General features: G+C 46.8%; 1 protein-coding gene and 1 long non-coding RNA gene across 4 annotated transcripts in view; one reads left to right on the top strand and one right to left on the bottom strand.

Moving 5' to 3' along the window:
• The window catches only part of LOC148029441 (uncharacterized), a 176,440-nt gene extending 152,971 nt beyond the window's left edge, over positions 1 to 23,469 (top strand). Inside the window, exon 3 of the long non-coding RNA XR_015692428.1 lies at positions 22,840 to 23,469. This is a non-coding gene — a long non-coding RNA (uncharacterized LOC148029441). The remainder of the gene's footprint in view (positions 1 to 22,839) is intronic.
• The window catches only part of LOC148029442 (uncharacterized), a 155,496-nt gene extending 131,794 nt beyond the window's left edge, over positions 1 to 23,702 (bottom strand). For 2 of the 3 annotated variants that reach the window (XM_087688256.1, XM_087688258.1), the window contains exons 1-3: positions 23,346 to 23,702; positions 22,036 to 22,161; positions 21,621 to 21,805 (exon numbers count right to left, since the gene is read on the bottom strand). In XM_087688256.1, the coding sequence (XP_087544382.1) occupies positions 21,621 to 21,805; positions 22,036 to 22,161; positions 23,346 to 23,525 (491 nt within the window). In that variant the 5' untranslated portion in view covers positions 23,526 to 23,702. The remainder of the gene's footprint in view (positions 1 to 21,620; positions 21,806 to 22,035; positions 22,162 to 23,345) is intronic. The other variant, XM_087688257.1, reaches the window with a different exon arrangement.
• Positions 23,703 to 23,984: the final 282 nt, after the last annotated feature.

Genomic DNA, 23,984 nt, shown 5'->3' on the forward strand with positions numbered 1-23,984 from the left:
TACAATCCTGAAGACCCTCCTGCAGTAGGACCTTCCAGGTTTGCCCTCCCGGTGTGAGGCCGCATACAACTAGCTTGCCCAAGAGGGCCATAGTTTGAAACTCTCGGTCTATGATCCCGGGCCTCCCTCTGACCGATGCCGTATGATGGTCGCCCACGCCACCTTGGCCCGAGCATCGCGGACCAAAGGAAGTTCCGCACAAGGTGGCGAAGCTACACTACATAAGACGAGGAGAAACACCAACATGAGGGGATGTACCAGGCCGTCGCTAGGAGGACCTGGTTGACCACTAGGGCTCGGCCGGCTAGTGAGAGACGAGCCATGATCCAGTAGGTCATCTTCCTCTTAATAGAATCAAGGAGTGGAAGAAACTACTGGGCGGGAGTGATGTCGAGTCCCACCTGGAATCCTAGGTACTGGACGGTTTGCCCTCTGCTCACCCATCTAAATCCAAGGTGGATGCCCCACTCTGTGCTAGAGTTCAGGTCTATCAGAAAACAAACCGACTTTCGCCAGTTGCTTTTCACTCCCACTACTGAATAGAACACCTCAAGGGCCAGCCTCACTCTCTCCAACATCAACTCATCGTCCTCTATGTAGAGTGTTGTATCATCTGCACAGTCTGTCTAGCAACTCCGTCTCCTCTCTCACTGGAAGTCGGAGGCCGCGTAAACTGCTCACACGAGACCTGAGAAAGTGAGACATCGCCTCTGCAAAGAGTAGGAACAGGTACGGGGCTAGGAGGCAACCTTGCCGGACCAATCTCTCCAGCCAAAACTCGTCCCCACACCTACCATCTATGAGAACCCTGTTGGTGACCGATTTGTAAAGTGCAGAGACCCCATGAATCCAAGCTTGTGGAAAACCCAACCTCGCCATGGTGCCCTCTAGGAAATCCCAATCCACCTTATAATAAGCTTTCTCGAAAATCCAAGAGAAGTATGGCTAGTCTCTGCCCACTGTGTCGAGCCCACTCTGTCGCCTCAAAGAAGGTAAATACAATGTCCAAGATACTCTTATCCTGGACAAAGCCTGTCTCTGTGTCATGGATGATGTCTAGTAGCACGGGGCGTAGTCGCTTACCAATCATCTTCACCAATGCCTTATAGGCCACTAATAATAAGGTGATCGGTCTCCACTTGGGAAAGCTCCAATTGATCTCCCTCTTTGGGGAGAAGACTGATGAGGCTGCCGAAAGGCTCCCTGGCATCAGTCTTGAAGTAAAAATCTCCTGAAAGTCCATCAGGAGGGGGTCCTTCACCACTTCCCAGTAGGTAGTAAAGAAGGCCTTGGACAGGCCATCCTCTCCCCAGCATTTCTTCCCTTCCTGTGTATGGAAAGCCTCTTCTAGTTCCTTCTCTGTGAAGTGGGCTAGGAGGGAGCATCCCATCTCCTCTGTGACGGGGGACAGGATGTGATCCTAGACCTGCTGCCTACATTGCTGCCCTCTAACTAAGGCTGTCTCCTACTAAAAAAGGCGACCATAGTAATCAGTGGCAATCTCCATCACCTCGTATGGGCTAGAGCGAGTCCTCCCATATTGATCTCGGAGGTTACGTATCTGCTCTCCTGAGGTGCGAGGTTGGTGCACCTCGAAGAACTCCCTGCACATCGTATCCCCCTTTCCACGCCCAGAAAGCTACTGAGGTGCGGAAGGAGAACTCTGAGAGCCTGTCCTCTAGGCCCGCAATGGCTGCCTGGCCTGTATGGCTGCCTCTTGGCAGATTCTGCTTGATTCAGCTAGAACCTCTGCAACCTCCTCTGTGATCCGATCCCTCCTGCCCCATTCCCTAGTCCAAAATTGCTCTATCTATCTCGTCATCTCCTCCCTCCTATAGAACGAGTCAGGGGTCTGACAGGATCGTGTGCCTAGGGCAGATACTGGGGGGTCTAGTGTCAAGAGAACTGGGCAGTGATCGAACAATGTGGTGCCCACCAACTGCCCTATCTGGCCTCCACGAGAGCTTCTCCACTCTCCCATATAAAATCTATCCAACCGCTCTAGCAAAACTCCACCTAGCCGCCTGTATCCCTAGGAGAAGTCTAGCGATCTCTCCTTCTTGTGGAAGGCAGGGTCTCTCCAGGCATCATGTGCACCTACTGCCAGTAGAAATACCTCCCATGCCTCCTGCTCCTCCCCGGCCATACCCTGGTAGTTTTGGCCTCTGCCCTGTTGGTCCTCCAACACTTCCACGTTGTTGAAGAGGAGTCCACATTTGGGAGTCCCTTCATGATCTCCACCCAAAACCTACTGTGTGCCCTAACCTCCGTAGGGGCATAGACATTGAGGACTCCTAGGCACGAGCCCCCAATGTCCACTCTGATCCATAAAACCCTCCCTTCCACTATCGTCCCGTGGTCTCGTACACAGCTAGTGAGACTCGGACCGATAGAGGTGCATACGGCTCCACTCGTGCCATGGGTACCTATGGCGTGCTCCCAACTGCGGGAGCTACCCGGGAGTACCTTTCCTACCTACTTGGCCTGGGTGGGCATAAGCTTGTGCTCCTGTAAAAGTAGGATGTCGATCGGTCCAGAAAGGGCAAGCTACAGCTCTTGCCGAACAATCAACTTCCTAGAACCACGTGCCCCACTGTAGTGGAGACTGTTCACATTCCATGATGCAAGGTGTAAGCTCATGGGGAAACCTCTGACTGACCGAATAGGCATCTATTCGGTGTGGAAGCTGCTGATGAGGAAGAGAAACTATGAGGCATGCAAGTGCACTTTGCCACAGGTCTGGATAGAGAACTCCAATCCCCCATGGTGGCCCTTGGCCGGACCATAGGGGTGATAGATGCTCCAGGTGGTACTATCAATGCGTCAATCAGCCATGGTGAGAGTCGTGACTCTGTACACTAGTAAAAACGGGCCGCCTCCTGTGCCAGGGGCCACTCGATCACATCCCGCCGAGCTTTCCACTATGGAGGGGCTCGAAAAATGATGCTCAAGTGCGGAACCTCAGCACCAGCCCACCAGTTATTTAATGTCCATCATGCAGCCAGGCCACTGCTGCACGAACAGTGCTAGTCCTTCATCTCCCATCCACTAGGGGATGTGGTCCTCCACCTGACTCTTTAACTCCTCTATCTGTGTCGTCGTCCAAACCCCTGAGTGGAAGGACTGAAAGAAGAAGGCATAGTTTGGTCCATCCGGTGGTGCTAGTAGATGGACATTGCCCCTCCTTGACTTACGAACCACGAAGATCCCCACCTCTAGAGATAGTGGGAACTCTCCGCGCTCCGCAACTCTCAAGAAGGACCATGGGCCACTGCGGAAGAACTCCTGTGGCAACAGCTGTGCCTATCTCGAGAAAGTGTGACGGGCGGCAGGGGCACATGAGCTAGCTGGTGGTTGTATGGGAGGGGGAGACTTGCTAGTGCGAGGAGGATGTAGGCGTGTGGGGCTCATCACCTCCTATGGGAGGGGGGAGGTTGGTACTGGGGGGGATCACCAGAACCAGGGGCGGATCGGAGGGGCGGGGGGGATGCTCGACAGGGGAGGTGGTGGAGGGGGAGAAGACCAATGGATGGTGGGATGGTCGGAGGTGCATGGCGGGTGGGGGGAGGGGTTGGTGACCCTGGAAGGGGGGGGGGGGGGGTGGGCTTGGGTCAGTGGGGGGGGGCATGGGAGGTGGGGGAGGGTGGGTGTGGGGGGGGGGGGGGGGTGGGCTCTCCGGTGAGGTAGCCTGTGGCGCAGGTGCTAGATGTAGGGGGCTGCAGCCCTCCTGCCGAGTGGGGCGGGCAAGGGGGGGCTGCTGAGTGCTCTACTGAGGGGGCGTCGCTCGCCCTCCTGCTCTCTGCTGACGAGACTGTGTCTACTGAGCTGGTTGCGGCCCCCCTTGCCGTCTCCCTCTCTGTCGTCTTTGGACCCATGTAAAGCCGTCAGTATCCACCTATGGGCCTGTCGACGGAGCCACCTTGGCTCCGAAGTGTGTACAGTCAACTGCCTGATGCCCAAAGTCATGGCAGCGCAAGCACTGCTCTCGTTGCCTAGTCACAATGACCTGCTGCCTAAAAGAGTGACCTCCAGCCTCTATCTCCAGGTACTTGGGTATACTCTTTGTGTCTTTCACAACCACCCATACCCTGGGGACTCCTGCAGCTATCACAGCATCCGCGAAGGAGGCAAGGAGAACTGTGCCGAAGAGCCGACCAAAGTCCTCCACTAACTGGCGGTACTCTACCACCAGTTTGGGAAAAAGTAAAGTGACTGGGTATCAGAGAAAACTGTTGTGGAGCTAGAATGACTCCACTGTGAAGCCGCTGTACTAGGGGACCATGTGAATGACCCCCTTCGTAGAGACATAGGGCGAGCTCTCCACTAACTCCTGAGCTACGTCCGCGGAGGTGAGACGAACCATGAAGATCCCATGACCCATGAGGACCGCCTCCACAATCTACCGTGTGCCAATGCGCAGCGTGGAGTGGAGCTAGTCCCGAAGCTGGGCCCTGGGCTCGAGAGTGTCCTACTACCTGGCCAAAAATCATTGTTTCTTTAAGCTCCAACTCAATGGCGCAAACAGCCAAGAATTGTTCCTCAGAGAGGACAATGCACAAGGTGTTTGACTGGGGGGCACTCGCAGAATGCACTGGCATCTGACCAGAGATTTCCATTGCACTTCCCTACTGAGAACCTACCAAACACACTTTTGTACTGCCGGAGGGGGGGGGGGGGGGGGGGGGGGGGGGGAATTGCTGCAAATGGAGGAAGCAACCAAGGGGAGGGGGCGAGGGCGATGGCGGGGGGGTGGGTTATTTTGGATTCTTTTTTTGATGCCGGTAGAGGCACTGGGCGCCACAGATGACAGCGTGAGAGACTTGTAGGCAGGTGGCCGCAGGGTTGAAGAGACGGGAGAGAACATGTTAAAGGTCAAAGGTACACAGGGCGGGGGGGGGGGGAGAGACGTGCCAAGGCGGGGGAGGGGGCGCAAGCACACCGTGGTGGCGGGGGCGCAAGTACAGTGTGATGGCAGGGGTCATAGGGCAGCGTGATGGGATGGTGAGGCGGGGGAAGCCTCATGGGTTGCGTAGCGTTGACGATAAACAGGGAGGCAGCGCGATAGTGAGGAGGCGGCGCAGTTCACATGGCACGGGGGCGAGGGCAGCAGCAAGTTAGTCGGGAGTGATTTTTTTTTTGGAAGCTAAAAACATGCACTTGAGCTTTGATTTGAGCTTAGGACATTTGACACTGGTTGTCAATTACTTCATTGGATGCTTCAAAGGTCTATGACCTTATGGGCTTGACACTTTTATTGGGTCTTATGCTCCCGGCTATGTACTTGATGTATCTTGGGTGCTTGGATGCCACTCACATGAGGATTTAAGCTTTGTTTGCTCGTCTGGTATCTGACTTTCGTTCCAGTGGGAGCCGCTTACTTGACACTTGGATGTTACATTGAGCTTTGGATTTTATTTACAATTGACCTTAAGCTACTTCACCTTCTGATTGTGTGCTGCAATTTGTTGTATTATTTATGAGAGTAGTCCCCTCTAGTTGATGCTATTTTGGTCATAGTTTATGGACAGGTCATTATTTGGTCCGTACCTCTTGTTTTCAGCTTGTTTTGGCAGTGGTTTTGGGGCTGTTTGCAGTTATTACAGCAGCCTGTTTGGTTTATACTGTCCCTCTTTTTCCTGCAATATGGCCGGTCATTCAAATGGCAGTGCCATCTTCAACATTGAAAAGTTAGATGCCAGCAATTATGGCTATTGGAAGACCAAAATTTGGCAAGTTTTGGTGCGGAAAATCTCAAATTAGGCCGATCAAATGCAAGAGCATTAAGCCTGAAGGTCAAGGTCAGGATGTATGGGATGACTTAGATGAGCTTTGCAGGTCCACGATTATTTTATCCCTCAACAAGCAGGCTTATTATAATGTTGTCACATATGGGCAGTCTGCATGGGATCTTTGGGAGAAAATCCGTAATCTCTATGATAAGTAGAGCCCTGATTTCAGATGTATTGACTAAAGCAGCTTATGGACCTTTGTATGAAGGAAGGTGCCACTGTTTCTCGCCATTTGAGTGAGTTTCATGCTATCACTGGCTAGCTCTCATCATAAGGTATCGACTTTAAGAACAATCTTTCACCTTTATTCTTGTTGGTCACATATTCCGTACTACTATGTGTGCAAATATGCCCGAGAATGGGCTGAAATTGTCTGATATAGAGGGTGCTTCTCGTACTTCTTATGCTTTGACTGTTTGGGGCCGCTATGATGGCAAGAGCAGGAATGACCACCATGGTAGAGACTCGCAGAAGTCTCATTCTAAGCCTCATGGTGGATAGTCTCGCAGTAAGTCCCATGAACGTAAGTCTGGTTTGATACGCCATTACTTTGGGAAAGCAGGACATATTAGGCCACAATGCCATAAAATGTGTGCTGACAAGCGCAAGGAAAAGGGCAAAAGAAAAGCATAGAACAAGTCTGATGATTGCAACGTTGCCCTTGCTAAGTCCAGTGTTAAGACAGGCAATGTTCTACTTCCTCCGATCACAGGTGAGCGGGCTACATGGCCTTCCACTTCCGGTGAGGGAGGAGATGGAGCTACTAGATTTAGAGTATGCAAATGATACCGCCCTCTATATAGAGGATGATAAGCTGATGCTGGAGAGAGTGAGACTAGCTCTAGAGGTGTTTTGCACTGCAGGTGGAGCGAAAATCAACTAGCGAAAGTCAATTGGTTTTCTTACAATAGACCCGGACTCTAGCACAAAGTGGGGCATCCACTTGGGGTTCAAATGGGTGTGCAGGGGACAGACCATCTGATACCTAGGATTCCAAGTGGGGCTCGACATCACCCTTGCCCAGCAATTTCATCCAGTTCTCGACTCTATCAGGCGGAAGCTGACCTACTGGAGTACTGTCCGCCTTTCCTTAGTGAGCCGAGCCCTGGTGGTCAACCAAGTCCTCCTAGCAACGGCTTAGTACATAGCCTCGTGTTGGTGCTTCTCCTCGTCTTGTGTGGTTCATCTTCGCCGCCTAGTGCGGAATTTTCTCCGGGCCGACTCACACGGTTCTAGAGATTCTGGGGCCAAGGTGGCATGGGCAACCATCATCCGGCATCCGTTTGGGAGAGGGCTTGGAATCATAGACCCAGAGTTCTAGATCCTGGCCCTTTTGGGCAAGCTAGTAGTCCATGGGGTCACACCAAGAGGGCAGACCTGGAAGGTCCTTTTACATGAGGGTATCCAAGAGTGCAGATCGAGGCTTGGTGGTGGTTGGAGGCCATCGTTGAGATGGATCTTCATGACTACCCAGATCATGCCATCCAGATCTTCCTTTCTCCGTAGCCTAATTCGTGTGTGGCAAGGCCTCCGCAAGGCCCTAATTCAAAGGCCCCTAAGATACCAAGAGGAGATAGACCACCAGCCGGTGGTCTGGAACCCCCAAGTCAGAGATTGGGATAGAATACACATTGGCGAGCACCCCCATAACCAATGGGCTGGATGGGAGGCTGGCCCTGCTCGTACAATCAAGACATGGTGGGAGGTGTACAGGATGGTGAATCAGGAGGTGTTGCAGCAGGCATTCGGTTGTCAGCGGAGTTGAGATGAGGAGAAGGGAGATTGACTCAGCAATCTCTCAGGAGTGGCGTGACCCCTCGATCTGAGAGCCGGTAAAGCCTGGTGAGGTGTGGGCCACTAGATTCTCACCGGCTGGTATCCCCCTATAGGTGACAGGTAGAGTGGGCAGCACTCCCTAAGGGATTTTCTTCACCATGCAGGATGGGGGGCGTTTGGTCCTTGATAGAGGGCAGCAGGATGAGAAGATTGTTGTCCTTCCTTAGAGAAGGATTCGTGTGGTTGGTCTCCTGGGGAAGACTTGGTGTCTCGACCCTTATGTGCTCTGGGAGAAGTTACAGGAGTGGTGCCTTTGGATATGGGAGAGCAAGCCACTTGATGAGCTAGAGTGGGACCCTGGAGAGTGGCTATGGCTGGCCACTGCAGTCGTCAAGAAGCCACTGAGGTTCTCGGAGTACACATCCACGATTGGTAGACATGTACTGATGCAGGAGGACATGGATTGGGTGCCTTCGCATAGTAGATACTAGGTGGAGCATAGCATCACAGATGCCTTCCGTCAGACTTTCTAGCACCGCCTATGGAACAGCTAGAAGCCAAGGAGGGTGTCATATTTCCTTTGGCTTTTGGCACATGGAGGTCTGGAGATTGGCTAGCCCACATGTAGTAGGATGGAGGATGTAAGCACTGCCCATAGCAGCACTTGGAAACCCCAAAGCACTGCCTTTGGTCTTGCGAGGCGGCGGCATAGCTCATGTGGAGTGGTGCGTGCCGTATTCTCCACCGTGTGGCACCCAACCTTGGATGTATCTCGTGTGGGGCTTTTTGCTAGCAAGCAATCAGCGAGGGCCGTCACCTTTTGTATGAGGCCGGGATGCAAGACACGATCTTCATCATTGAGGCTGGGTCTTGCGCAGTGGTCGGCTTGGAGGCTTTACCCAGCCGCAAAGTACTGGAGCCCATAACAAACCGCTCAGAGGTATGGGAGATCATAGAAAGTCTTATAGGATGGCACATCTGGAAGGCACATTGTCAGGAGGTTTTTGGTGGGGAGTATCTTTCAGTACAGGTGACTTTGGCAGAGCTTTGAACATCCATCATCCATTCACTCCGTGGCCGGTGGGACCAGGTGTAGGGCGAGTCTTGAGCTCGTCAGGAGTTCCGTCTTCACTTTCTGCGCACTTGGGCATCCAGGACCTATTCTTCATGATGGAGGCAGACACCCCCAGATGGCGATACATCCCCCCTCCATGGCTTCTTGCCCCCATCCTCCTCAAACCGCCTTAAGAGGCTTGTATACATGATGTATTTGTGATTTGTATCAGCTCCAACTAGTCTATTAGGCATGAGCACCCCGTTGTAATCAGCCTTCTGAGTAATATATTTAGCCACATTTTACTTGGCAAAGAAGTCCAGTGTTAAGATCGAAGAGATCAATGTAGTGTAGCAACCTGACTCTAAAGATGATTACATACTTACAACTTCTTTTTTGTATGAGTCACAACTGACTAATGCCTCACCTGGTTTTACCCAGTGTTGGTTGATGGATTCACGGGCTTCCTTTCATGTGACCCCTCATAGAGAGTGGTTCCACTCCTATCGCAGTATGACTGGATCTGTCCGTTTGGGGAATGGCTTGGCATTGCAAATAGTTAGTATTGGTGATAGCCGGCTGTAGTTTGGTTCAGGAAGTATGTTTACTTTGCATAATGTTTGACATATACCAGCTCTCACGAAGAGTCTTATCTCTATTGGCACAAAGGATGATAAGGGTTACTTTGTTTCCTTTGGGGATTCTTCTTGGAAGATCACCCGTGGGAACCTTGTTCTGGCACATGGTGCCAAGTTTGGCACTTTATATCCCTTGGTTGTATCTAGATCCGTAGATCATGTTTTGTCTATGGCTACAGTTCCACATATATCTCTTTGGCATTGTCGCCTTGGGCACATGTCCTTAAAGGGAAGGAAAATGCTTACTCGTTTGCAGTATCTTCTGTCCCTTGACAATAAGTGTTTTGAGTCATGTGATCATTGTTTCTATGGCTAGCAGACACGTAGTACACATAAGAAGTCCGACACTGTGCACATGGGTGAGCCTTTGGCTCTTGTTCATTTTAATGTTCATGGACTTATGCCCTGTCACTTATTAGGAGGCGCGAAGTACTTTGTCACATTCATTGATGATTATTCACATAAGGTCTAGGCATATCCCATAAAGCTGAAATCTGATGTTTTCGCTACCTTTCAATGTCGCCTTGCATTGGTTGAGAACCAATCTAGGTATAGGCTAAAATGCCTATGGTCTGATAATAGGGGTGAATATGTCTCTAAATCCTTTGAGCAATTTTGTGATGAGAGGGATATTAAGTGCTAGTTGACCGCCCCATACACCCCACCCCAACATGGTATGGCTAAGCGCATGAATAGGATAATACAAGAAAGGGTCTATAGTATGCTTAGCCATAGCATACTTTGACATTCAGAGCACTGGGCAGAAATCCATTGCGTCAACATCCACAAGGACCATCACAATGCTTTGTTTTAGTTAAACACTCGGATTCCCCTTGTCCGTACCAATTTTGAGATAGCTATTCACCGCCTAGGGAGGGCCATCCCGTGAGGGACGACATTCTGTCCCCGTCACTCGATCGGTACGTGGAGGTCCGCCCTCGCCGCTAGGGCAGCTCGGGCAGACCCTCAACAGCCTCCGAGGTCAAGAAGTTTTGGGCTGAGGCAGTGACTATTGCTGTACACTTGGATCAATGGATATCCTTGCAGTACTATTAACTTTCAGGTTGTAGAGGAGATATGGTCACGAAAACCTCCCTCGTATACTCACTTGTGTGTCTTTGGTTGTGAGGCTTTTTGCCATGTACCCAAGGAGAAGTACACAAAGTTGGATCCCAAGTCCATGAAATGAATCTTTCTTGGTTACGGGAATGCAGGTGAGATGGGCTATCGCGTATGAGATCCACAAGCTCGGAAAATCATTCACAACCATGATGTAGTTTCCATGAGGAAAAGATACATAAGTAGCCTAAGCGGATAGTCAAGATACGTAGGGTTATATCTTAGGAGGAGCCTCCCGCTCCCATACAGCCAGCTAAATAGCCTACAGTAGCAGCTGATGCTCCAGTGGCCCATGACCATGATGTCAAACAGAATGTGCAAGCTCCTCAGCTTGCCTTGAGATGCTCTACTAGAGCCAAACGTCTTCTTGAATAGTTTGAGCCCTTTGTTAATTATGTGATGGTGACAGATATAGGTGAGCCTCTCACTTATGATAAGGCCATATGCCGTGGTGATAGTCACTCTTGGGAGAGAACCATGCACTCAGAGTTTGACTCTTTACAAAAGAATCATACTTGGGAGCTGGTTCCTTTGCCCGGTGGAAAGCGTTCATTGCCATGCAAGTGGGTGTACAAGTTGAACCGTACCCCTAGATGCCTGAAGTCTATCTATAAGGCCAGATTGGTTGCTAAGGGTTTTAAACAAGAGCATGGTATTGACTTCGAGGAAGTCTTTTCTCCTATAGTCAAGATGACTACCCTACGCCTGGTGCTAGCATTGGTTGCTCAATTAGATCTGGACCTTTACCAAATGGAAGTTAAGACAGCTTTCTTACATGGGGACTTGCATGAGGAGATTTATATGCAGTGGCCTAAGGACTTTGAGGAAAAAGGCAAGAAACACCTAGTGTACAGATTGAGAAAGAGCCTTTAGGGCTTTAAGCAGGCACCTAGGGAATGGTACCACAAGTTTTATGCTTTTATGCATTCACAAGGCTATACATGTAGTGATATGGATCCATGTTTATACATGAAGAAAGCTTGTGATGGTAGCCTTTTGATTTTGGCAATCTATGTGGATGACATGTTGATTGCTAGGAGAGCTCCTAATGAGCTAGATGCTCTGAAAAGTCAGCTCAAGAAGAGTTTTGAGATAAAAGACATGGAACAAACCTCACATATTCTTAGAATGCACATTACCCGTGACTGCTCTCAAGGGCTTCTTTACTTGTCATAGAAGGAGTATATTCAGAAGGTCCTTGAGCGGTTTCATATACACGATGTTAAGCCTATTGGTTGTCCTTTGCCTTCTCATGTGAAGGTGAGCCAAGCCGATTTTCCACAATCTGATAAGCAAAAGGACAAGATGACCAAGATCCCTTATGCATCGGCAGTGGGCCGTTTGATGTATGTCATGATAGCCACTCATCTTGACATAGCTTTTGCAATGGGAGTTGTAGCACGCTATATGGCTACAGTTGGCAAGGAAATGTAAAACCCGAATCCAATGGGCAGAGCAAAGACCAAATATCTTGTTTCCAAACAACCATCTCAAAATCATGCCAAGCACGGCTCTCCGGTGTATCCATTATTGAGTACTTGGAGGTAGACTTCAAATGATGAATGCACATGTTGAAATCTCCCAATAGTATTCTCGATCAGACAAACAAGCTGCCAGCCGATCCCATAGATCCCTTTGAGACAAAGAGTTATTGGGAGCATAGAGGTACCGGCTATAGTATCTCCCCTTTGAATAGAAATGTAACCACCAGAAATCGGCCATGCACATCATTCTTGACACGGCTGAAACTTGCCATTCACGACCATAAGCAAACTGAATAGTGTCGAACTAAGCTCCCTGCATAGAACAATCGAAATACATGGCAATCCACAATTTTGCCAACTTTACTATGATTTTTATGCTCAAGAGCACATAATACATTCCATTGATTGTCATGGAGGATGCACCACATATCATATTGTTTGTTGTGTGAATAGATGCCACGCACATTCCAAGTGCTAAGCCTCATATATCATGACCGAAGGATTTCAATGTCGAGGCTTATTTTCTCTCAACTGCAATTTCACAACCAAAATATCAAGGGTACCCTTGTTCAAAAAATCAGCCAATATTGCAAAAGAGCTTGAGTACCTATGCTCCACCTTGGAAATGGAGGGACAAGATCCTTGTTTAGAAATGGCCCTTGGATATCAACAATCACAAAGAGTGATTGTTGTACCACGGGTATCAAAATCAAGTCACACAAGTGGATCCTGCGAATTGCAAAGGCCTTTGGAGCAGAGGATTTTTGAGGTTCCATCAAAGGTGCAACATTAGCAGTAGACGTTGATGATGTGTTATCTTTTTGATGCATATAAGTGCGTAAGGGGTCTTGTGAAGTGCTCAGCATAGCTGCTATCATACACACATCAAGCGTTTTCCCTCTTCTGGCACTGGCATCAATCCAATCATGGTCAAGAGAGTCCAAAGACTGCACAGGTTGTTTCCCTTTATCCAACGCAAGGTACATTGGGGCCTCGTTTGTTTGAGAGCCATCGATCATAGGAATATCATGGACTAGTGCAATCAAACACCCCTCCACAGCAATGGTCTTTTCTAGACAATTGGCCATGAAATGTCCTAGTTGTCCACATGAAAAACAATGCCTTGTGAAAGTTCACCACTTCAAGCTATAGTGCAACGAAGGCATTCCAAGATAGTTCAAGCACAGCCACTTGGTCCTCTTGTAGGCAATATTCCACAACATACATAAGCGATTGCGATTGGTGATAACTACTTATTTTAAGCTATTTTTATACTATTTTTCATGTAGACTGAAGGGTTTTGGCTTTGTATGACGCAATATTTTTCATAAAACCTTAATACAAATAAGATCATAAAGCCGTATTTGATCATGCTAAGGTGGAGTTACAAGTAGAGAGTTGGGATATTTTAGATGGAAAATTTTAGCAAGAGAAAAAGTAGTAAGTGATAAAAAGCGGATGCGAGGAAATATTTTTAGTGAAAAGCAAAGACATTTTAGAAACGGAAAGAAATGTGGGTATAATTTAGCATGAATACATAGAATTCGGGTCGAGAAGTCGTGAGTGGACGGGATCAAAAATAAGTCCAAAGATGTGGAAGGGTGCTAGAAAGATTTGGTTTAAGTGAAAAAATCTTAAAATTTGAAAAGAGGATATTCAAGAAGTTGGAGATGTCATGGGAAATGGGAATTGAGTAAGAAAAGAGAAAAAAACACACAAAACCAGGACACCATATTGCATGAGTGTCTTGATGATTTTACTACAACACTAGGCCTCATTTTCAACATCTTTTGGTTGCAGACAATCACTTTTCTCATCTCCTTCCTTATCATTCCATTCTTTTAGACCATTCTTGGGTATAGGAAAAGAGAATTTTCAGCAAGATTAAGGGACAATTAGGGGATATTAAATTAAAATATGGGAGATTAGAAGACTTGAAGATTGTTGAGCATGAAGGGAGAGGAGTAGCAAGCACGAGCATCATCAAATACAACTGAAGATCTTCCTTTCTCTCATTAATCGAGCATGTTCAGTTCTATTAAAGATTGAACGAAAAATGCATAGTTTGAATGATTTGGTGTCCAATGCTTCAAATTTATGATCTTTGACTTGCAAATGAATAAAAAGGAGTTGAATTCTTGCATTGGATGGATTAGAATGATAAGAAAATGATGCAAAATAGATTAAAAACTAAATTTTTAAGCCATAATTAAGAAATATTGATCCGCACCTAGTTCAGGCGATCCCCCCCAGACCCAACCCCCCTCCTCCCACAAGAGGTGATGAGCCACACATGCCTACATCTTGTTCGCACCAACAGTCCTCCCCCTCCGTACAACCCTTAAACCTTAGGGTTGTAGGGGGGTGTTCACACCTGAACACGGTAAGTGCCCATAAGTGTGTGTCATAAGCACATACAAAATAATACCATAAGTCTGGGGGAAAAAACCCTCTCCTACTAAGAGTAAAAAGTGCCCCAATGTCCTACTGATCACCGACACTTCTATGTGGGCGTAGCCGTAAGTGAGGCATGAGTAAAATACCCAACATTCATCTCCTTGAGAATATCACGGGGGCGCCAAACTGAAAAACGTAAGATCTCCTGCCAGGATGCAGTCAAATGAGAAAGAAGAAAAGACTGGGAGATCTTAATAGGCCTCGAGGAATCAAGCACATGCCACCAGGAAGCATGAATAACCATGTTACCATGAGAAATGCCAGTCTTTTCAATGAAAATTTTAGCAATCTCTTACCAAGGATGACTCTATACACATAAAGCCTACAAAAGGACCAACCTCAAGGCTGTCATATGCAAATTAACATCCAACAAAGCTGCTCCCCCCATCCATTTAGTCGTAGTCACATGCTACCACGAAATTTGGACATATCCCAAATGATTGCCTTTCTTTTTCCACAACATGAATCTGATAGGCTGAACCAATTCCAAAAGGAACTTCTTAGTCTAGGGGAGCAGTGGCAGTAAGAACGATAGAACGATATCATATTGATCATAATACATTGAGAAACTTTCAGTCTGACACGTAAAGGCCAGCCTTGAGATTTCTAGAACATGAACCTGTCATGAATCCAGGAGGCCATCCAATCCAATAAGGCCGGGGTGCTACCTCCATACCAATAGGATATCCCAAGTGTGTGGTTATATTTCCCTTTGAGATCACAATTCCATGCCAGTCCAAGGCCTATAGATCACACTCCGTACAGGAGAGTAGTATAGATTTTTGAGTATTAATATGAGGACCTGATGCCAAAGCAAAAAGATTTCATGCCACCATTGCCCAATTAACATTAGTGCGATCAGCCTAAGGAACATAAAAGAATCATTTGCCAAAGATTGACCCGCAAATTGAGTACCACTGGAAAGAGACAAGCCAACTATCTTGCCTTGATCAGCCAACTTATCCAACAATGAGAGCATCGGATGAGTGACCAAAGCAAACAGCAAAGGGCTGAGAGAGTAGCCTTGCCTACGAGACTGAGATAAGGCAATTTCCTCCATGATCCCTCCATTAAGAGCAATATGAGCCACAGCTCCCTGACTAATAGTATCAACAAGAGACACCATGAGAGGACCAAATCCCATTGTAGATAATAATTGCCGCAAAAAAGACCAACTAACATGATCAAATGCCTTCTTAATATCGAGCTGAAGCATAACTATTTGCTGGCCTGAAGCTTTAGCATACTCAATCCCCAATTGAACATTCAAAATGTTATGCATTATATTCTGACCTTTAATGAAACCATATTGACGTGGATAAACCAGGTGTGGAAAAACTTTCCGCAATTTGTTGGCAATGATTTTGGAGAAGATTATATATAACGAACCCATAACAGAAATGGGTCTCCATTGTTTCAAAGAGGTTTGAGAGGGAACCTTGGGTAACAACTGAATGACAGCAATCTTCTAGTCTAATGGCATCATGCCAAAATTCCACACTTGCTGACACAGGTGAGTCAATGGGTCTTTAAGCTGCTGCACATTAACTGAAAACAACTCATTAGGAAGCCCATCCCAACCAGGGCTTTTCCTTCGGGGCAGGTGGGACAGCACTTCTTCCACTTCATCTTCTGAAATATCAGTCTCCATTAAATCCACCCATTCTAGTTTGACCTAGTTGCTAACCAACTCGCAAATATATCTGCGAGCAGAGTGAACAGCATCAGAAAAATTCTCTTGTGGACCTAGCAAGGACTTATAAAAGTCAACACACATATGAATGATGGAGGCAGGATTAATCGCCATAACACCTTGTTTATCCATTAAACGCGCAATATTTTCCCGGGCATATTTCTGGTGCAAACGAGCAAAGAATTGATGGGATTGGCAGTTATTATCATATAAAGCTTCAGCTCTGGCCAACAGTTTGTATTTTGCATAATCCTCTTTCTGAAGAGAATGAACCCTGCCTTTCAATCATTCAATGCATGTGAGTAAGTCCTCATTAGAATCCCCTAATTGACTCAGAGACAAGGAGTGGGCCAATAAAGATTGGGCATTGTGCAATTCAGCTCGTAAAGAGGAAGCATGTTGAATACCATACTGACGGGATAACTCTCGCGCATTATCCCTAAAAACAGCCCACTCATCCCTCCTTCCATATAGGACCTTCAGGCTAAAAGAAGCGATCAGTTGCTGAACACATTCCAAAAACTGATTCTACTGCAAAAAATATTGATTAAAACGAAGAGGTGACCGAGCAAGAAGAGCCTTAAATAGATGAACAGGTCTATGGGTCATTTCCAAGACCAAAGGGTAGTGATCTGGTAAGACATGTTGTCGTTCCACCCACATGTCAATAACTGCAGGAAGAAAGGAATCACTTTGACAAATATATATATCCAATCCAATTTGGCCCAGGTGTTAGGATGCTGTAAAGAACGATAGGTATAACCAGATTGTGATGGATACATCCAAGACCACGTATAAGCATAAGAAGATCCAACCAAAGCATGCTGTTTATGCTCCACCGCACAAAATACATCCCGATTTCCAGCAAACACAACTTTCCACAACCGATACTGCTTGCTGCCCGAAGAGATACCTTTCACATTCCACAAAGCAATTCTCATAATAAATCAGAAATGAGAAAAACTATTGAACCACCGTTTTTCCTTTCCTTTTTACATCTATAGCTTTAGCTGCCTAGAAACTTTCCTACAAACCAGCAATCGAAGCGCGAGAAGAAAACTGTTGTTGCTATGAACAGAAAACATCCCTAGGAGGCACAAAGCCTCCCCTGCACATCAAAGCGCAAAGCAGAATTGGAATTCCTTTTATCATCCCCTGTCGGAGCACGTGAAGATTGAGGGTTCATGTAAAACCCCTTACCTCTGCATTGAAAGGTCTGAGTGATGGGGTGTGGCAGTGGGTGGTGGGTAGGAATCGAGAAGCTTGTCTTGCATTACATCTAACCACTGATACCCAAGAATCTTCCTAAGGAGACACGTTCCGATCAACTGCAAGGGAAGGGAAGTACACTTAAGATCCACTTGAGAAACCTCCTTCTTACCTTCATCACGACCATGTTGAGGAAACATCTTAGGATCAGCTTGTGGGTGCTGAAGTATGTGCTAAGGATGGTGGTTTTGCATATCCATGTCTGAATCTATAGTTCATTGCAAAACCTTGGGATTTTTGTCACATTCTGAAATGAAATGGCCCAATTGGCCACATCTCAAACAGTGTCCAACAAAAGTACCCCATTTCAACTCATAAACCAAGGTTTGCATTCCTGGAACCTCAAAACAAATTTTGGTCAGGCGAGATTTCCCTGTATCCCAAAGCATGCATGCCCTTTTCCTATTGCGAGAAACCACCCGAAGCTCCACCAACACCTCGCCTAGGGTTCTTAAAACAATGGGAGGAGTCTCCAAAGATGTGCAGGGAAATCAACCACCTCCACCCAAATAGGGCATGCCTGTCTCAACACCTCTTGAGACTCAGCCATGGGCCTCCAAGGGACCATGTGAACAAGCTGCCCATCCAAAAACAAAGGAATGAGCTCCATGATGAAAGTCTGCACTTCCGAGGAGCGCAAAAGCACCTCAAAAAACCCCCTCAGACCATCATAAATCTCATCAACAAGAGGGGCCCTGAAGCATCATCTTGGCACTGTCCAACACTTACAAGCATGGACTGCAGCTAGGTACGAATCTTGGTGATCGAGGGAGTCCTTCCTGTAAAGTAAAAGATGGCTGCCCTCTCATGGAAAGCAGCAATCTGCTATAGGACCAGTTCCGTTCCCATGACTGCAACTATATGATCCCCATCCAGTAAAGAGTTAGCTTTGCCCTTGTTAACATGGACATAATCGGACATAAGATGATTGGCAATGGCCAGCATGAACTGAAGAGATCCATCAGGTTGTTGACCAGAAGCCTAAACCTCTAGCTGAGGCAAATTTGGGGGACATAATAGCGGTTCCTCAACCGACATCTTCTAATGTTTACCTGTCTCATCCCCATTGGTCAACAGCCCGGGATCTTCTGCCAACAAATCACTATCCAAATCCGGCAGAACTTGGTCATTCCCATTCCCTAAATGCTGGTCGAGAAAGGCCACATCGATACCATTTGTCTCCTGCAGATTATCCATCACTGAACTAGATGCTCAGCATGAACTGCTTTGTGACCCCTGTTGCAGGCTGGCAGACCACAACTCTCTCTCTCTCTCTCTCTATGCAGGGGCAGGTCAGCTCTCTGATCTGTGCAGGGTGCAGTCGGGCGCTCCCAGATTATATCTCTCTCACTCTCGGCACAGCAACATGCACACTGCAAGCGCCCAGGGGCAGCAGACGCAATGCTGATAGCTGGCGGGGCAGCGAATGAAGTATGCCTGCACATGACCTGTGTGATCAAGTGCTCCCTTTCTCAGACGATGTTAGTTGTGCTGACTAGGGTTTACTGCAGTGCAGCGCCACTCCAGATTTGGACGAGCACGATCACAAGGGCAGCGGGACAGTCGAATCTGGTGGGCTGTGTTTGCAGTGTGGCCAAGTGTTACGGGGCAGGAGGTCGGCGCTTCAAGTCCCAGCTCTGTCTGACAGCCTGCGCAGGTCCACGCGACGGCAGTGAAGGTGACACGCAGATCAGACGGGCGGCGCTAGGGCCTGGCGCACAGGCGACGGCATCTCCTCCATCTCTCTCTCTCTCTCTCTCTCTCTCTCTCCATTGCCTCAACCCTACACACAGAGGTAGGATTGGTTTGCACTTGTAGGCTTGGCAAACAGATCGTCGCTGCAAGACATCAGGTTTAGCAGAATGTACTTCAGGTCTGCCCAAGACTACACCCCCTAATTTTCAAGTGTGAACCCTGCATTTAACTGAGAGGGGATGCACCTGACAAGTGGTTCTTCACACACTGCTCTCTCTATTTTGCCTGCTTCTATCTGTGCCTGCGCCTGAAACCCTACCTGCAGGTGTCATCTGGAGACTGCATATGTGACTGAAACATCTTCTGCAGACTACACTGTGAGTTTAGAGATCAAGATTGCAGGGCTGATGTCTGTCATAGGTTGCTATGGGTCTTTCTGATATGCTATGTTGGCAGCGGCAGGTCCCTCTGGTCTCTATGTGACCTACCGATTGTCTCTATTGTCAGCTGCTAATATGGCACGAGATTGATGCTGCAGATCGGCATCACTACTCTCCACACATACTCTCTCTCTCTCTCTCTCTCTCTCTCTCTCTCTCTCTCCGGTGGTACTATCCACTTCACGCATGAGCTATTCCACATCTACAGCCACCATGTACATGCTGAGCTCTCACAGTTTGAGCATAATACACCTTTGGGGACACTCAACTTTCAGCTGACATCCATTCTGCATTCAGCTGCCCTTCAAAGCTTCGCACACTCCACATGCACTAGTGGCTCTGTGCAACATGGGATTATGCCCCAAAACCAATGGTAGGATGATGTGTGCCATGGAGCTGCACAAAATTCTCTATAGTAGGTATTCTACAATGTTGTTGCTGAAGGGCAGAATGCATGGCAGTTATGAGAGAAGATCCATAATGTCTATGATAAGTAGAGCCCTACCTCGTAGATGTATTGGTTGAAGCAACTCATGAACCTTCATATAAAGGAGGGGACTTCCATGTCCACCCACTCAAATGAGTTTCATTCTATTTCTACCCACTTGTCTTTGTAGGGTTGACTTTAAGGAGAATCTTTCACCATTGTTCTTGCTAGTTACATTGCCTAAATTATGGGGCACATTCCATACTATTATGTGTGCAAATATGCCTACTAATGGATTGAAATTGCAGGATGTAGAGAGTCCCAACAGGTGAGAGACACAGTATTGGGACAGCAATAGCTTGGCACAGATTGAGAGAACCACAATAGTCTACACCTATCAATGACCTAGAGATATGACACTCATATGCAAAGAGGCTATATGATTTACCACATCAGCTCTACTAATTGAGGGAGGCATAGTAGTCCACACCCTATCAGTGACCCAAAGATATGGCACTCATATGCAATAGCTTGGCACAGATTGAGGGAGCCACAGCAGTCTGCACCTATCAGTGACCCAGAGATATGGCACTCATATGCAAAGAGGCTATATGATTTACCACATCAACTCTACTGATTCCTCATCCATTGGAGCCTCACCCTACCACATCCACCTTCTTTACACACGATATGGTTAGGAGAGCAATAAAGCAACCACAACATTGGCGGTAAATGGACTGTGCAGAGAGGCTATATGATTTACCACATCAGTTGTTGATTCCTCATCCACTAGAGCCTCGTCCCACCACATCCACCTTCTTTACATAGGATATGGTCAGGAGAAAGATAGAACGACTACAACATGGGCGGTCAATGGACCATATAGGTATACAGGGAGAGCATTTCCTCTATGCTATAGATACTATGGCTTCTCTCCTTGCCTTTATGTTGAATAGGGCCCTTGTGGAAGGCTCTCTAGATAAGCAGGCCATGCACACCATTGTATTTATCCACAGTTTGAGGACCCCTTAGATCCAGGGAACTACAAGACCATCATGGTAGGTCACACACTGGCCAAAATATATGAAGCAATACTAGAGGCGGAGCTCAGTTCATATGCACAGGAGAGGGCTTGAGAGCAACAGGACAGGATGGCTTTAGATGGGGCTTTTCTACACTTGATCACATTTTCACCCTCAAATTATGGTGAAGTAGGCAAAGATGAGGAAGAAGAAGCTCTATTGTTGCTTTGTGGATTTTTGTAAATCTTTTGATACACTTCCACGGGATACGCTACTACAAAAGCTGTAGATAATGGAGAACCTGTTAGATATGATTTGGGGTATCTACACACTATATGAGAGAGTGAAGAGTCGGGTGAGATGCCCATGAGGACTATCAGACGAGATCTCTAGTACTATAGGAGTGAAGCAAGGATATCCTCTCTCCCCCAACAAATATTACATGATTTGGCTACATGTATCCATGGTCATGTTGGTTGAGTACAAAAATTGTGGTTGTGACAAGTTGGTTCTGTGGTCTGTACTGGTTTTTGTCCTTCCAAAGGTTGCTGCTCTCTGTTTTCTTCCCATTTCGTGTAACACTAATATTGCGGTCTTGAACAAGAAAACTTGGTTCCTGAAGGAACTTCTCTTCTTTCAAATAGCCAAAGTGGTAACTTTCAAGACCTCAAGTTTGAGTAACTTCGAGAATTTTCTTGGTTTTGTATTCATTTAAAGCATGAAAGATAGTGTTTTGTTGTAGAGAGTGAGAGACTACATTGCTAGAATACTGAATTGAAAAGCACAGAAGCAGTACAAGCCTCGTATAGCATCTGCATGAACTGGATGTGCAGATTTTATGCCAATATCATTTTTACAGGACCAGTAGACTGATGCAGTAAGGCCCACAGAGAAGCAAATAAATGCCATGATAAAAGCCCAGGTCCCTGTAAAAATAACAGACTGTTCAAAGGAGAGTGTTAGCAGCTAAGAGACTGTGCTGCCTAAAACTTATATTTCATCCATTCATGCAGAACTTTCGGGACACGAAACTTCTGCAATATTCATTTCTCAACCAGGCAAATGTCCTTTTCTGAGATCTTAAAGGTAAACTTTAATCATAAGTTTGGTCATTGAGGCACACCATCAAGGCAACTTGAAGATTGATTCAGGGTGCAAGTTTAAGGACATACACTCCAGTAATGATGATCTTTCAAGTTGAAGCCACCCTGATAGATTTTGAGTGAGTTTAGAGGATCTCTTCGAGGGATTGTTGTAGTGGCTCTCACAGCACTGCCTTGTAGCGTTTCTGCAGTCACCTGCAAAGCATATCTTTAGCTTAAAGAACACTCAAGTACCAGAATGCAATCTTAATGCATTATGAAGCATTTTCAGAAGTGTTTGTTGTATAAAAGATTGAGATGAGTGATGTAAGTTATTTCCTGTGCAGAAGTGGGCTGCATATCAGCCTAGTCCAGTTGGATGCATATGCAGATGATAGGTTGAATGCAGTCTCATGCTGAATTGCAGGACATAAATTGACAATAAAAGACTTTGGCAGAGTTCGCATGCCTTACATGCATATAAGATCTAACTATATGCTGATTGGGTGAAATATCAGGGTATATGTTCAACCACAACTAAGTCAAAAAATTGGGAGTGTAGTGTTTTTGTAAAATTGGTGACCTGAACAGCCTTGCAAGTCATACCATTCAAACATATGCAACACTCGTGTAGAAGCCCCACAAGTGTATCTGTGGTAATAACTGAAGTAGATGATTTTGAGGTATAGATGTGGAAGGGAAGATCGGGTAGAAAGAATTCTGTGATACAATCAGCCCAAGGGACCTATGTCTCAAAAAATGTCTTTTGTGCACTATTGTGTTTGATATGACACGTAGGAGCCTAAGGTTGCAATGGAAAGGCTCGTATGACCCATGTGAGCCCAAGCTTGCAATGGAAAGGCAAACATATGAGAGGTCCAGCATATTGTGCAGGTCTCCACGGTACAAGCTGAGCAGTGTGACCCCAAGGTTGCAATGGAAACGCAACAGGTACCTATTGTGCAAGTTTGCTTATACAAGCTGAGCAGTATGATACAATAAGTCCATCGGATCTAAGTCTCTAATCAATGTCTCAAATTCAATCAAGTACAAATGTATTTTCCTGCATGCATGCCAGGAATTTGTGCTTGGTATGACCCATATTACCCCAACACTACAGTGGAAAGGCGACAGATGAGAGGTCCAGCCTATTGTGCAGGTGTTTTGGTGCAACCTGCACAGTGATATAATCAGGCGATGAGATCTAAGAGTTTGTTCAATGTCTCAAATCCACACAAAATACAACTGTATTAGCCTGTAAGTATGCCAGTAATTTGCACTTGAAATAGCCCCAGGTTGAAAGGGCAAGAGGTGAGGCATCAACCCTATTATGCAGATAAAGAATGCAATCAAATGTCTCAGATCCAATCAAATGCACAGGCTTTCTTCTGCATATATACCAGTAATTTGCGCTTGGTATAGCCCCAAGGTTGCAATAGTGGAAGGGCAACTGGTGAGGGGTCCAGTCTATTGTGCAGGTCTGCTTGTACAAGCTGCGTCCTGGTAAAAGCTAGGATGGCAGTGGGGAGGAGGAAGAAAAGGGACAGCAGCATGCCAAAAGCTTGTCGATCCATGGCCATAAAGAATGTGCGTATTGGAGTCCACTGCTACGATGGAGCTCTGCTTGTTTGGGTGTGTTTTGGTTTGTGCATGTGCCTCAACTAAGAGAGGCGAGTTCGAGCGAAGAGAGGGAGGAAGAGATGAAAGGTTGGGGATTTCGCAGGCGTTCCTTTGATTGGCTGGGTGGGCCGGCTGTAAAGCCGTGGTAGTTAAGTTGGGAAGGTCAGCTGACCTGCGCTGCAAACCAACCAACTTTCAAATAATAATGATCCAGTCAACTAACTTTCAATCGATAATCGCCCTCCACAATTATTGTTTTTCCCACCGTATTCGTGAATTCTATACAACGTTACAAAAAACCAAGGTTCAAACTCAAACAAGTTATCAAATTTGAAGAACATGACCACCCCCTCTAAAACACATTCTCTGCACCCACATGCCACTAAAAAATATTATTTTACTATTATATTATTTTGGTT

This window comes from Lygodium microphyllum, chromosome 11 (genome assembly GCF_053477565.2).
Source record: "Lygodium microphyllum isolate KBCC chromosome 11, Lygodium_microphyllum_v1.1.10, whole genome shotgun sequence".
Taxonomy (NCBI): Eukaryota; Viridiplantae; Streptophyta; class Polypodiopsida; order Schizaeales; family Lygodiaceae; genus Lygodium; species Lygodium microphyllum.